Source organism: Sinocyclocheilus grahami, unplaced genomic scaffold (genome assembly GCF_001515645.1).
Source record: "Sinocyclocheilus grahami isolate Dianchi unplaced genomic scaffold, SAMN03320097.WGS_v1.1 scaffold1438.1, whole genome shotgun sequence".
Taxonomy (NCBI): domain Eukaryota; kingdom Metazoa; phylum Chordata; class Actinopteri; order Cypriniformes; family Cyprinidae; genus Sinocyclocheilus; species Sinocyclocheilus grahami.
In genome coordinates this window covers 125590-141550 of record NW_015506617.1, presented here as the reverse complement: position 1 = coordinate 141550, position 15961 = coordinate 125590, and the positions used below count along the sequence as shown (strand labels likewise).

Here is a 15961-nt window from a genome sequence, read left to right as displayed (position 1 = left end):
AACAAAACTCACTGAGTGCACCTTTAAGCAGCAGGATTGTATTTTATTTTGTTCAGTGAATTTTGAGCAGGTTAATCGGCAAATCACATCATAATTTTTCTGTCTATTACTGAATGTTTGTCATGCTCATGAAATCTGTTTAAATTCCACATCTGGTCTCAGACTGCAGAGAGAATACTGTGTTCTCATTACTCCATGTAGCGTTTGTCCAGCGCGAGTAGGATTATTTACATTCGAACTTTTCCCCCCTAACTGTTTAGGGACAATTCATTTTTTATTTTTTTTTGTAAATTAACTGATTATCTTTTTTCTCCCACAATCACTTGGTTTACATCTTTTACATTTTTTAATTATTCGTTTTTACGGTTATTTCTTCATATGACTCGTTTAAATAGAGGTCTAATGAATTTCAAGCAAGAATGAATCAGTTTATCGTTAGTTTCCTCATTTTGGCGCTGACCACCAGCGCGCTCTCCTCATCCGTCTCGCCGGTGAAGAGACACTCCGGCGCGGATGACAGCGCCTCAACACTGGCCTTTGTCTTCGATGTTACCGGCTCTATGTACGACGATCTCAAACAGGTGATAGATGGTGCTTCTCGGATCTTGGAGAGAACCCTGAGCCGCAGAACAAGACCAATCAAGAACTTCGTGCTGGTTCCTTTCCATGATCCAGGTAGTTGCACAATCCTATATTTCAGCTTTATTATTAAAGTCAATTATAAATGATCCGTGTCAGTTACTTTACCTCATAAAAGTGATTCCGTAGAATAAATAACTTCTGACTGGAGTAACACTTGATGAAGTTTGTGAGGCCAAGCATTAAAGAATGTCTGGGAACTAATATGAATAAAGGTGTTCGGGCTGCTAGGAACATCTTCACCACCAGGGACCGCTGAAAGGTAGTGATCCATGGCATCATGGAGTGATGTTTAAAGATGCACTGTCAGTTTTTGTGTTTTAGTATGTTTTATTCTACATGTAGCAGGTTGTCCTCTCATGGGAGCCACCATGTTAACATCACATGGTCAACTAGTTATGACCAAGTTACTACTACTACTATGACAAAAATAATTTTTTTTAGAAGCAGGATAAGTAGAGAAGGAATAGGAAAAAAACAAAACCCATGTAACAGCACAAATCACCAACAATGTTGACATTTAATCCAATAATGTCCATTTACATGAAATCAAGAAAAACACACAACGTGAAACAAGATAAACAAACAGTTTTGGTGTGAAATGTCAGCAGTTAGTAAAGGCATCCAGGCCAATGGGTGTCAGGCCAACTGGCTAAAGTCAGGTTATCGATGCCATATTTAATTTAATGTTGAAGAAAATGAGGCTGTGAGGGAAAGACTTACAGTCGTTACAGTAACATGCGTTGTATAAAGTTCTTGTTTCACATTTTTTCCCACCAAAACTGTTTTTCCCACTAAGACATTTCGTCAGCTGCACAGTTGGTGTGCTGTCAAACAACAGTATAATGCATTATATGCACTGTACTTCCGTCGTCACAGCCTCATTTTCATTTCTGTCAAATTTAAATATAGTGCTACCCTGACTAAAATCCATGAGCTACATATTAACAAAACTCACTGAGTGCACCTTTAAGCAGCAGGATTGTATTTTATTTTGTTCAGTGAATTTTGAGCAGGTTAATCGGCAAATCACATCATAATTTTTCTGTCTATTACTGAATGTTTGTCATGCTCATGAAATCTGTTTAAATTCCACATCTGGTCTCAGACTGCAGAGAGAATACTGTGTTCTCAGGTATGCTTACACAATGTAACCTAGTTCAAACCAGCTATCTGTTAGCCGTGGGGTGGGGGGGCAGGGTGCCCAAGGAGCTGATGAGAAGCACATGTTGTCTGGTAGTATGTAATTAACACAATCACCCCCATCCTCCATCCAATTCTCCGGAAGATTCAACCCAGCCCCCCAGTCAGAGGAGAGACGTCAGTCCTAGACTGGTAGGGGGATGGTGCTAGTCCTTCCCTCACCTTTTAATGTGGCCTTCCCTTGGGGACCTTGTAAACTGCTGAGATCACAAAGACAGACAGAAAGGCGTTACAGAAACACAACTTAATGGCCCCTCACAGCCGAGAGAGGGATGGAGAAAGTGCAGAAAATGAAAATGAATGTTAGAACTGGGTGCATTGCTGCTTGAGTTCATTAGTATTTGTGTTTGTGTTTCGAACCCTGCTGGAAGAAACTAAACCAGCTTCTGTTGGTTTGCTGGTCTTAGCTGGTTTAAGCTAGTCTAGCTACTCTCTCAACACCCCCCCAACCATCTAAACAGGCCAGCCTATGCTTGTTTACAGCTGAGAATGTTATATTAATATTGATATTAATGTTGATAAAATATCATTCATATATATTGTAAAATATAATAGTATATGTTCAAACATCCTAAACCAGCCTTAGTTGGTTTGCTGGTCTTAGCTGGTTTAAACTGGTTTAGCTGCTATTTCAAGTCCGTTTACAGTTGGTTTAACTAGTTTGATGTTTACAACTTCCCCAAACCCCACTAAACTAGCAAAACAGACCAGCCTATGCTTGTTTACAGCTGAGGATGTTATATTAATATTGATATTAATGTTGATAAAATGACCTTAATATTTATTTTTATTTTTAATATAATATAATATAATATAACAGTACAAGTTTAAAAAAACTAAACCAGCCTTAGTTGGTTTGCTGGTTTAAGCTGGTTTAGCTGTGCCTCCAAGCCAGTTTACAGATGGTTTTATGTTTACAACTTACCCAAACACCTCTTAACTAGCAAAACAGACCAGCTTGACCATGCTATGCTAGTTTTAAGCAGAGAATGTTTATAAAATAATAATATTATTTTTTATAACATATTCTCAATATAAGTTTTATATAATATAATATAATATAATATACAGACTGAAACAAACACTAAAGCCTTAGATTTTGGACAGCCTTAGTTGCTTTGCTGGTCTTAACTGGTTTAAGCTGGTTCAAGCTGATTTAGAGATGGGTTGCACTGATTTTAAGTGCACTGGTTTTAAACCAAAAAAATCATTCAATGCTTTTTTTTCAGCATAGCCTGATTTCGTAATATTAATATTAATATTGACTAAATCATTAATGTAAGTATTTATAATGTATTATTATTATTTATAATGTAATGTAACACCAAATTTGGATTCAATATAAAGTTTGTTGGCATTCAGTGCCGAAGATCATAACTTAAATGTTTTTTTGTTAAATAATGGTGTATTGATCTGTCCGATTCGCTCTCAGAAGAAGATATACTTTTCCTCAGACATATTCCAAATTTTTCTCTTTTGTCCATTTTCCCAAAGCACTGTCAAATTGTAATCCACCTCTTTGTCTTCTATTTTTTAATAACTTTTTAAATTATATATGTATTTTTTTTGGGCAAAGTAATAAACCATATGGGATATCTGACCCATACTCAGATCATAAACAATACATCTTCTTTATGCTTTTTCATCCATGTGCCATATATTCAGCTCTCTAATCAATCAGCTTCTGAGTGAGTCCAAACAAGTGCCAAATTCAGGGAGGACACTATTCATCCAGAGACGAAAGAATGGGAGAGATAGACACAAGAGATATAGTAGTGAAAGGGGAAGAGGTCAGAGTGGTGGATCTAGGTGGATGATGACAATCTTAAACAATGATGCAATGAGGTTATGCACCCAGTCTGGTATTGCATGAGGACTGTTGGAATTTTGCATGGTCTTTAATTTATTGTCTCAGCTGTCAAAAGTTTCAAGACAGTCATTTGTATCCGCAGATGTTGATGAGGTAGAATCCGGGACAAATGTGTTTTGTGATTAGGAGTTGGCTGGGTCTGTAGCTAGTTTGTTAGTCTGATCTAGAGACAGTCATTAGTAGGGTCATATCTGTGGAAGAAGCTTTGGTTGTACCTAATCCACACTGTTTAAAACTCTTTAATGAGGGTGAAGAAGGTTAATCTTTTAAAAACTCCTGCTCCCCAGGGATATGCTTGTTGAAGTGTTGTGATAGACTTTCCAAAACTATGCTCACGTAAAGCCTTTTTAAAGCTTTTGTACACAATTAATATGTAATGTAGATGTTTCTTGATTCCTTGTTTTTCCTCTCCAGACATTGGTCCTGTTTCCATCACAACTGATCCCAAGAAGTTCCAGAAGGATCTTCAAGAGCTGTTTGTTCAGGTGGGCACCAGTCGAGAATGAAACATCCAGTAATCATATGAAAAGTCAAGTTATTTGATAGGGGTTCATTAATATTAGTTTTACTGGTCTTAGCTGTTTTAAACTGGTCTAGCTATTCTTCCAAGCTGATTTACGGATGGTCTAACTGTTTTAAATGCCCCAAATCCCATTGGAACCAGCAGAACAGACCAGCCTGATCATGCTGACTGTGCTTTTTTTAACCATAGAATGATTATAAAATATCATTAATATAAGTATTTATATAATATTATAATATGTAACAGGTACTTCATTTGAGAGAGATTTATCATTTTTATTTGATCACTGATCCTTTCAGTAATCACACTATTTTATACAGATTCACCAATATTAAAACAATATTTATTTTAATGGAAATATTATTTTAGTCACTTAAAAAAAATCATTTCTACAAGTATAATTAGACATCACATAATTTTAATAAACAATGTGGAAAAATATAAATTTTATATTAAATATACTGTCAAATTAAATACAATTAAATAAAATATTAAATCCACGTCATGTAACACTCACTTAAAGTTCTATATGAGATGATAGATTTATATAATTCAAATTGTTGCTCCAAGCATCATTTCTTAATCTCTAAAACGGCATTGACTGGTTAAAATGATGTCCTTGCTTTATTATGCCACACTAGATTACTATAGGACTCATTGTCCTGCCTGCACCACCACCTCTATCACTTCCACACATATTTAACCTCCACACCTCTCTTGGTAGCTTTGCTCAGGTGTTTATGCTTATATTCTTTAGCATCAAAAGACACAGCAGTCATTGGCCTCTTTCTTCATAAATCATCATCAAATCATATTCTGTACTTTGTGTTCTTATTTGCTCTCTGTGGCTTCTGCTGAGTATCTTGGCTTGTTTCAGCGTTTGATCTGTCTTCAGCGCTACAGTTTTATTAGCACTCTGTTCTTATTGTACCTTTGGGCTCTAGAGTAAGTACTGGAACTTGTACCCCGAGCCAATACAATATGCGCTTTCTTGTGCTCTGGTTAGTGCATAAATGTCCATGTCAATGATGAAGGCCTTGTTGTTCTCTCTCAGGGTGGAGGGGATTGTCCAGAGATGAGCATTGGGGCCATCAAGAAGGCTCTGGAGGTTTCTCTACCTGGATCCTTCATCTATGTTTTCACAGATGCCCGAGCCAAAGATTATCGCTTGAAAAGAGATGTTCTTCAGCTTGTACAGCTCCGACAGTCTCAGGTAACGACAGATCTTTGAAGTCTTTTTGCAATTCTGTTCAGTGCTGCTGGTGATACAGAAATCACGCTTTGTCTTTAAGGGAATAGCTCACCCAATAATAAAAATTAGCTGGAAGTTCACTCACACTTAGGACATTCGAGGTGTAGATAAGTTTGTTTCTTCATCACAACAGATTTGGAGAAATTTAGCAGTATGTCACTTGCTCACTAATGGATCCTCTGTAGTGAATGGGTGCCATCAGAATACGAGTCCAAACAGTTGATAAAAACATCACAATAATTCACAAGTAATCCACACAACTCAAGTCCATCAATCAGCTTCTTGTGAATTGAAAAGCTGCATGCTTGTAAAAAACAAACCCAGGCCAGCATTAAGAGATTTTAACTACAAACTGTTGATTCCAACTAAAATCTTTTATCCATAATATTGCTTAATATTCTCATCTGAATAAGGAGAGAAATATGCAAAGATCAAGCACTGTTTACAAGCAAAAGCAATCCAAAACAGTTCTAAACAAATATGTTGGTGGATTTTGATGTGACAGGGGGATGGACTTTTTCACTGGAGGAAACGTTGTAATGGATTATGGACATTGGTGAACTGTTTCTTTCAATATTGAGCTCTAAGGTTGTGAAGTTGTAAGCCAGAAATCTAAATATATCACAACCCATTTAAAAAAAAAATCCATCTGCTCTTCATGGAATATACCCCAGTGTTGACATTAACCCCAACACCCAACCCCCTAACCAAACACTCACACTCATAAACGTCCTGTTTGAATCCAGGTTGTGTTTGTGCTGACGGGGGACTGTGGGGATCGGTCTCAGCCGGGATACAGAGCTTATGAGGAGATTGCTGCCACCAGCTCCGGTCAAATTTTTCACCTGGACAAACAGCAAGTCAATGAGGTGAGATGCATGAACTCATATAACTTTCATATGTATGTAAATTGCAGACACACTAAAAAATGCACATGCTGGTAAATGCAGTTAGAAGTAATTTGGGAAAAAAATAAGACAAAAAAAACATTTTAACAACAGTGTATATATATATATGTGTGTGTGTAATTTAATTACATTTTCAGTTTTTGGAATGTTGTCATTCATGTTGGAACAGACCAAAAGAAATGTGTTTTACATTCATCCGCAACCATTCCCTTAAACTTTGTTAACCTTCTTGAATTAATTATACATACATACATAAATACAAAATGCTTTTGAGTTTTGACATGCTTGCAAAAGAAGAAAGAAAATGTCCTAATGTTTTTTTGGACACACAATAAAGACACAGAAATAATTCCATAGTCTAGTAGTACAGTGTTCATTTGTTGTGTAATGTGACTGGGTTTGAGCTGTTACTCGACTGACCAAGTTTTGACATGTGACATTAATTTTACAGCTGTATTTTGAATTGTAAACTCCACTTTGTTGAATAATCTGAAGGGGCATGTGTTTAAGTCTGTGTTTCATAGCATGGAGACTAAAACTAAGCATGTTCAGTCATAGTCAGACATGAAAGAAAGCAGACCTTCCTTTTTGTGAGACGGTGGTATCATGCATGTCAACACAGGACATGGCAGAGCCGAAGTCTTCCAGCAACAACTATGGAAACACTAATCCATAAGACAACAAGGCAAAACAGCTTGAAAAGTAAAGAAAAGCACGTTTGCGAGTGTGTATTTGTAATAGGATATGTGTGTTGTTGATGTATGGTCCTGTGGGGGTGGGTAGCTGATGGTAGTTGTGTTTGAGAGCTTTACCACCTGTACCTGTTGCTGAGAGTCTGCACTGAGGATGACTGGTCAACCTCAAGCTGTTAACACTCTCCAACTGCCAATTTGTGAGAATTGTCTCAAGGTCAGGGTCACACAGTTGCTCTTTAGAGTTCTGAGTTTACCTGTATTTTGAATGACATTGTATTGTGTTTTCGGGTTGAAGGAAATATCCATAAAAATTGCCTTTACCTTTTTCGTTTTTAGTACAAATCTTAGAAACCAAATACCCAATACATCCCATGTACCTAATTTCTCCAATATTTTAGATCCAAGTATGAAAACACACTCCCATGTCTGGTGTATTTTTTGCTTTTGATTAGTCTATGGGTGGGATTTTGAAAAATGAATGAAGGCAAATCTGTAAATCCGCAGAAACCTCATGATTGTTCTCCACATCTAACCACAACGGCTATCTGATAGGAGTTAAATGAGTGAGAGCCAAATCAAATACACACAGCGCTTTGTCATTTTTTTGGGAGGGGAAGGGGGCAAAGAGGGGGAGCAGGGCTTATTTTACTTAGTAATCCCGGATATGATCTATCATGCCTGCTCTATCCAGCACAGCTGCCTGTCCAGGGTCCAGGTTGGACGTCTCCAACAGACAGCTCTTTGTGGAGCTGATGGAGGAGGCACTACTTAAACAAAGGACGGGGCTCAGCTTAATCACTGGAGTGATTTGCAGATAAAGCTTTATGAAAGCGTGTCGGTGCTTTAAAGGGTATAATGGTTTGGCTGAAACCTCAGGCCGGCCAAGCTCAAAGCGAAGGTTGAAGATTTCGGTAGTGCTGGGCAGGAGACTTTAGTAGTGATGGAAGATCTTGTTTTTTTTTATAGCGCACCTATACCAGGGATCTTCAACATTTTTCATTTGGTGGATATAGAGAGGTAGCGAGGAACTGGAACTGAGTGTTGCATTTGAAGTCTGGCCTATATTTAGATCTGTACAGTATATTTATTTACACATATTTTTGTAAAGACACTTACATTGCAAATACATTAAAAATTATGAATGGTGTCACATACTTGTACATTACATTTTAATTTTTACTTTATACCTTTGAACTTCAGAGGGTCAATTTTATTGAACTTCAGCTTTTTTAATTTTATATTTAAATTATGTTAATTCAATATTATATATTTGTCAGCTGAAGTACTGCCTGTTTGAGAGCCCCTTAATAGATAGCGCACCTATACCAGGGATCTTCAACATTTTTCATTTGGTGGATATAGAGAGGTAGCGAGGAACTGGAACTGAGTGTTGCATTTGAAGTCTGGCCTATATTTAGATCTGTACAGTATATTTATTTACACATATTTTTGTAAAGACACTTACATTGCAAAGACATTAAAAATTATGAATGGTGTCACATACTTGTACATTACATTTGAATTTTTACTTTATACCTTTGAACTTCAGAGGGTCAATTTTGTTGAACTTCAGCTTTTTTAATTTTATATTTAAATTATGTTAATTCAATATTATATATTTGTCAGCTGAAGTACTGCCTGTTTGAGAGCCCCTTAATAGTGATAGTTTCTGTCAGTAATGTACAAAATTTAGTTATATATCAATTGATTTGATCATAATCATGCTTTGCTCATAGGGTTTCTAAGGAAAATCTCTTTTAATTGCAGAAATTGATCAGAAATTAAATGCATACACATAAATGCACATTACTTGATCAAAGGAAAATGCCATGTGAACTAATAAAGAGGGTGGAGGGATAGGATATTTCTTAATATTCCTACCTTTATAACAGTTTTTTTTAATCCAAAAATTCATCCAATGTAACACTTTCACAGCCAAAGTGTTTCAACATCACTTAAACCAGCACATGTATATTGCCCACAGGTGTTTTCCGTCAAAAAGACCTAATAGCAAAAGTGTCTGACCAAGTGTAACTAGATCCAGTTTAGTCTGGATGTCCTGCTCTGTTTTTGTCATAGGTGACCAAAGTCTTGTCTGTAATATGGAGAACATTTAGAGGTCACCTTTGAGAGAGGAAGACAAATGTATTAACCTTTTGCTTCGGTGTCACAGGAAAAAAAACAAGCAGGTGTTAGACATTCTCCACTGAATAGATGAAATTAACTTGGTTAGAGACTTAATTCTCTTAGTGCCTAATGCATTTGGCAGATGCTTTTATCTAAAGTGAGTTACAGTGTGTCCACGTTCCTGTTTTTGCCTATGTGTGTGATTCCTGGGTCCCCATAATACAGTATCTTTCCAGTGGAGCATTCAAGGGGCAGTTGACCCAAAAACTAAAGGACAAGGTATTCCGGTTTGGAATGACGTGAGGGTGAGTGATTGAGGACTTTGGGTCATCTATTATTTACTTTTAGATGAACTGAACATTTATTCACTTTCATGTCATTTTAAACCTGTAAGACTTCTGTAGAGCACAAAAGAAGAAAGTTGAAGAATGTCCTGGCTGCTCTTATTCATTTAATGAAAGTGAGTGGGGGGACTTTCAAACCCCCAAATAATAAAAAAATAACTTACATTTCAGATCTGTTTCTATGACTATGACTTCTTAAGATGTGGCATAAAGTGCATTGGTCACATGGACTACTTTTATGATATTTTTGTGCTTGACAGCTCAAGTCCCCATTCACTTTCATTATATAGGTAAGAGCTGTTTCTTTCATTTTTCCTTTTGTGTTCCATGGAAGAACACAGCATTCAGGTATGGAATGATGTGAGGGTGAGTAATTGAGGACTTTGGGTCATCTATTATTTACTTTTAGATGAACTGAACCTTCATGGGTAAGAGCTGTTTCTTTCATTTCTCCTCTTGTGTTCCATGGAAGAACAAGGCATTCAGGTTTGGAATGATGTGAGGGTTAGTAATTGAGGTCTTTCGGGTCATTTATTATTTACTTTTAGATGAACCGTCCCTTTAAACCATAACTTATCCAAACAGTGTGGGTGCTAAGCTGGAATTCGGCTCATCCTCAGCTGACCTCCACATCCTTTCCACATCTCTGCTTCCCGACCAACACTCCTCCACAACTAATCTTTGAAACATGACAGCTTAACTTCCAGAGGAAGCCAGTCTGTTGCCTCCCATTAAGGTTTGTCACGCTGGATGTGGTTTCAGGATCCCTTTGGCTTTGATGATGTCTTTTGGGGGGCACCTTTCAAACCTTTCCTAGACGCACACAGGCCGTAGTTGACAATATTTCCCTCCGCTGTGGACTTTTTGTCGATTTTCTATCACTAGGCTAATCTTCCCGGCTCCCATGAGACGTCCATTGAAACAGACACTGGTTTGAGCAGATGTAGGTCATTGGTGAGCTTTTTGCTGCTCTGTGGGGGATAGTTGCACATGTGGCACTCATTACAGCTGTTTCCAGTTGTAAACTCCGAAAGGAACCAGCTGCCGTCTGCAGCCAGTGAGAATGAGAGAGCGAAAGAGTGAAAGAAATAGTGGAGAAACTGAGTAATGAAATTATCAAAGGCTACGCTCGCTCCAGTTCTCTTTCTCATTCGTAAATGTATAAAGATGTGTTAAATAAGCGTCATTCTCGAGGGCTTACTGAAGCGGTGTTTTCGTTCAGTGTTATGGACACAGAGCAGCCATTATGTCTGTGCTCAATATAAAAAGGTCAGAACAAATACACACAGCTGCCTCTAAAGGAGTTAATGACTGAAATCTAAAAATACAAACTCTGAGGAAACAGTTTCCTTTAGTTGTTGGTCTTACGCTCTCCTTGTGCTAATAAGCTGCTGTGAAAACACAATTTTCTTCGTGATGTATCAAATCGTCCACAATAATGATCTTTAATTGATGTGTACCTAGTAAAACCCCATACCCAATTATCCACTATGGGATGTAAAGTTGATTTTAAATGTATTTAAGTTCTTTCAGGTCATTGTAGTACATTTGGACAGTTGGTGAGTTTCACATTTCACATTATCGACTTCTGGTACACATCTGCTATTTTGAACATGCGCACCTTGCAGTATTCAAAATAAATGTAGTTGAATAGATCAAAAATGAACATTCAGTCATCATTTACTCCCCTCATGTCTTTCCAAACCTGTATGATTTTTGGAGCACAAAAGTGAAAGATGCAAAAGCACCATAAAATGATCAGAAATGTGGTCCATTAAATTATCTGGTTGCAGCTGAATGAGAAGATTATTAGTGAATAATGACTTAACTTGAGACGGTTCCTCAAATCAAATGACTTCAGAAGTATATGGACCATTATGTTGCTTTTTTGTTCATTTTGTGATTCATGAAAGTAAGTCAAGCATGTTTGAAAGGGCATGAGGGTGAGGAAATGATGACAGAACATTCATTTTTGGGTGAACTAACCTTTTAATCTGTTCATGTCTATATTTAAAGCAGCTTGTCTCATCTGGAATGGTTTCAAAATGACTAATGCATTACCTGTACTTTTTGCCATGTACTGTAGATATATATCTGCTGTGATCTTCTCTGTGATCATCCAGGATGAACAGCAGTCCTTTACTGTTTGTGCTGCTCTTTGAGAAATGAATAGCCTGTCGGTCCAGAAATAGTTTGCATTCTCTCGCTGACAGATGATCTGATCTCATTTCCTCACTGTTTAATAAGGATCCGCTTGTGACAGTCTACATGAACAGATGATGTCACTGGGATCCTACCTTGCCTGCAATTCTTGTCTTTGAGTGGATTCATGTTGATCTGAGCTACACCAGGCATAGTCTTTTGTTCATAGACTGTGTCATGCGGTAAAATTAAAGGGATAGTTTACAAGAAATGAAGATCATGATTTACTCTCCCCATGTCATTCTGAAACTGTATGACTTTCTTTTTTCTGTAGAACACAAAATTAGATATTTAGGAGAATGTTAAAGCTGCTCTTTCCTTACAGTGTCCAAATATTGTTCATTATTTTCTTGTTTGCACTATGAAGCCTCATAATACTTCTTGGAGAAGTTTGATAGTTCATATGTTTGTTTAGGTTCTTAAATGGGTTGAGGAAACTGTCCAGGCTATGAAGGTCCACCTTCTCTCGTCCGACCATGAAACTGCCCAGGAGACTCAGTGGGAGGTGTCCTTTGACCCCAGTTTAAAAGAAGTCACTGTGTCATTGAGTGGTCCAGCACCACAAATTGAGCTCAGAGACCCTCTTGGTAGGAATATGCTTTTATATTGAACGGTGGTTCAGGAATTACTGCACTTTGAATTTTAGATGTCTGACTTCTTTTCTTTAATGTACGGCAATTAATAAACCTTTTTAAAATCAATATCTAAATAACTACAGGTCGCGTAGTTGGAGAGAGACAGGGTCTGACAGAACTGCTCAACATCCCAAACTCAGCACGGGTGGTCAACCTGAAGAACCCTCGACCAGGACCATGGACATTAAAGGTGCCACCTAGAAGCTTTGAACAGCATCTACCATGATCCTAGTTAATAACTGTTAACAACAGATACTTCTGAAAAATGTCAGTGATTGAACCCTGCTTTTTCTCTCGTCTAGGTGGGCTGCGGTGGGAGACACACACTTAGAGTAACAGGTGTGAGCAACCTGGACTTCAGGGCGGGTTTTTCTAGTATACCTGTCACAGAGTTCAGCAGGACCAGAGAGAGACCTATTAAAGGTATTACTACATCATCATGTGGCTACATAACCCTTTTTCTTTGATTATTGCTCCAGCGATAGCCTAAACATATTTAAATATATATATGTGACCCTGGATCACAAAACCAGTCATAAGGGTCAATTTCTCGAAATTGAGATTTATACATCACCTGAAAGCTGAATAAATAAGCTTTCCATTATTGTATGGTTTGTTAGGATAGGACAATATTTGGCCGAGAGACAACTATTTGAAGATCTGGAATCTGAGGGTGCAAAATCAAAATACTGAGAAAATCGCCTTTAAAGTTGTCCAAATGAAGTTCTTAGCAATGTATATTACTAATCAAAAAGTTTTGATATATTTAAAGTAGGAAATTTACAAAATATCATCATGGAACATGATCTTTACTTAATGTCCTAATGAATTTTTGCATAAAAGAAAAATCAATAATTTTGACCCATGCAATGTATATTTGGCTATTGCTACAAATATACCCCAGCGAGTTAAGACTGGTTTTGTGGTCCAGGGTCACATATATTATTTAAATCATTAAAATAATCAAATGAATGCTATTAAAACATAATTGTTTTTATTGTTAAATAATGATTTAAAACAGTTCATATTTAGTACCAGAAATTAATACCAGATTGTGCTCATGTTTGCACATGACTTAACTGTATTAAGAATTATAGATCTTACATATCCAGTTTTCCTCCAGGCGTTCCAGCCCACATGATGCTGAAGTGTTCAGGTCTGAAGCCTCCTGGTCTGGTTACCAATATGGAGCTAGTATCTTTAGGGGGCCGCTCTTTGCGTACCATTCCTGTGCCTTTGCCTGACGATGGAGGCTCAGGAGGTATTTGGAGGATCCCAGAGTTTCGAACACCCTCTCAGAGCTTCTTCCTCAAAGTGTCTGGAAATGATGGAGATGGCTATAACTTTCAGAGACTGTCTAGTGTGTCATATACCAACATTATCCCAGGTAAGCGTCTTTCAACACTGTATAAATGCTTGTTTTATGTTTTGTTTGTTTAGTTGCATTCAAAATCCATCTAACTCAGCTTTACCTTTGAACTGTTTGAACACTGTATAAAAACTTTTTGTTTTGTTTTTCATTTCTGTTTCATTTTGTTTTGTTTGTTTGTTTTTTGTTTTGTTTTATTAACACTTTTAACTGTTTGAACACTGTATAAATACTTTTTGTTTTTTGTTTTGTTTTCAATTTGAATGGGCTTGATGCTCTTAGATGTGTTGAGACACAAGTTGACATTGTTTATGTTGTGTTGGGTAACCCAGCTGTGATGAACCAGTTTAACCTTTTGGCCTCCTCTCACCCTGCAGAGCCTCCACGAGTGAACATGCCCACTGGGGTAAGAGGCTTCTACATGCAGCCTGCTACGATTGACTGCTCTGTGGAGAGTGACCTGCCTTATAGGCTGAGATTCACCAAAGGTGGAAGCACAATAGGAGAGGAAAGAACCTATGAGTGAGGCTCTCCTCAGATCTTACCTTTTTATATGGTCCTGTTTCTCTTCTATGTCTGTTTCTGTTTCTTTTGTATCTCACACGCCACACAAATTCAATACAATTTGATTTGTTATTAGTTTTTTGATGCATGTTTTTATATTTTGGGTACTATTAGATATTCTTGATAATCAAAATTAAAAGTAGCTGCCTATACCCCTCTTTTCAGATCTTTTGTTTTATAAGAAAAAAGTTTTCAGACCCAATGTTGTACCATATTGTAGAAAGTGGAATTTTTTCTTCCACCTTCCATTCTATATATTTCTTCCTCTCTCCCCTTTGTCTTTCTCGCATATATCCTTCTTCTTCTTCATATCTCTCTAAACCCAAACATGTACAAACACTTTTGCAGGCATTCTCTCTGGTGATATGGCCCTAAGTAACGTCTCTAGGTTACGTCTGTAACCATGGTTCCCCGAGGGAACGAGACGCTGCGTCGAGTCGCTTTGGGAACGCCCTTGCGTGACCGCATTCTGAAGCATGTGTCAAATCAGTCCAATGGAGCAGCGAGATGTCACGAGCGGGGTGACGTAAGCACCAGAAAGTATAAAAGCGCATCCAGCAGAGGGCAAACCAGCTTCGATGAAGTAGCGCCTGCAGGGATGCAGGGAGTATGGCAAAGAGACGCAGCGTCTCGTTCCCTCGGGGAACCATGGTTACATACGTAACCTAGAGATGTTCGTGCCCCCTGCCTGAGAGAGGAGGTCCCTCCTGATCGGAATCTGCAGCGGAGAGCCGTCGAGGAGGGACACCAAGTCCGAGAACCATACTCGGGCCGGGCCAGAACGGGGCTGCTAGCAACAAACGGACCCCATCCCGGCGTACCCTCTCCAGAACTCCCGGGAGCAGAGCGATCGGGCCGTTAGCGTTACGCGACGACAAGGAGCCCCTAACATCGGGCCTTAAACCAGGAACCAACGTTTCTTCCACATGTCTAAGGCACGTAAGCATCGCCGCGTGGCCTTGATCATGCGAAGCGGATTCCCCCTCGGGGAAAATCCTTTGGTTCTGAGCCATCACTGCAAGGGACGAGAACCGAACTGGATTCTGTAACCTTTCTCTACAATCTGCAGGACCCATTTTTGAGATATTTGGTAGAAGTTTCCACGCGACCTGACTGCTGTAGCACCCTCACTTGAGGGGGCGAGCTCTCCCGTGCCGTACCGTTGCTGGGCGGCAGCTGGGAATTTCGCTCGTCGGAGCTCACTGAGCCCTGAAGCACCGAGGTGGCAGGGGTATCAATGAACCTCCATGAGGAAATTGAGGGAACAACCCGACTTGACTGCTGTAGCACCCTCACTTGAGGGGTCGAGCTCTCCCGTGCCGTACCGTTGCCGGGCGGCAGCTGGGATTTTCGCTCGTCGGAGCTCACTGAGCCCTGAAGCACCGTGGGTGGCAGGGGTATCAATAAACCTCCGTGATGGCACTGAGGAGGATTGGGCACCGTAACTGAGGTGTTATCCTTTCCTCCCTAGGTGGGCTGCCCTCAGGGACCTGACAATGGTAGGACCATTTAGCCGAGGTCCTCTTAGACAAAATAACGGTCCTCAGATCCGTTTTCGTTCTAGAAGACCCCGACTGAGAGCATCGCCCCGACCCCCGATCTTTCTGTGGAGGGGTGCGGGTTGCAACGC

The 15961-nt window shown here is 38.9% G+C and overlaps 1 protein-coding gene across 1 annotated transcript in view; it reads left to right on the top strand.

Moving 5' to 3' along the window:
- Positions 1–419: 419 nt before the first annotated feature.
- hmcn2 (hemicentin 2) overlaps positions 420–15961 on the top strand; it is a 109357-nt gene continuing 93815 nt past the window's right edge. Inside the window, exons 1-9 of the mRNA XM_016256518.1 lie at positions 420–675; positions 4127–4197; positions 5290–5448; positions 6234–6356; positions 12179–12350; positions 12482–12588; positions 12701–12821; positions 13522–13785; positions 14145–14289. Of these exons, the coding sequence (XP_016112004.1) occupies positions 420–675; positions 4127–4197; positions 5290–5448; positions 6234–6356; positions 12179–12350; positions 12482–12588; positions 12701–12821; positions 13522–13785; positions 14145–14289 (1418 nt within the window). The remainder of the gene's footprint in view (positions 676–4126; positions 4198–5289; positions 5449–6233; positions 6357–12178; positions 12351–12481; positions 12589–12700; positions 12822–13521; positions 13786–14144; positions 14290–15961) is intronic.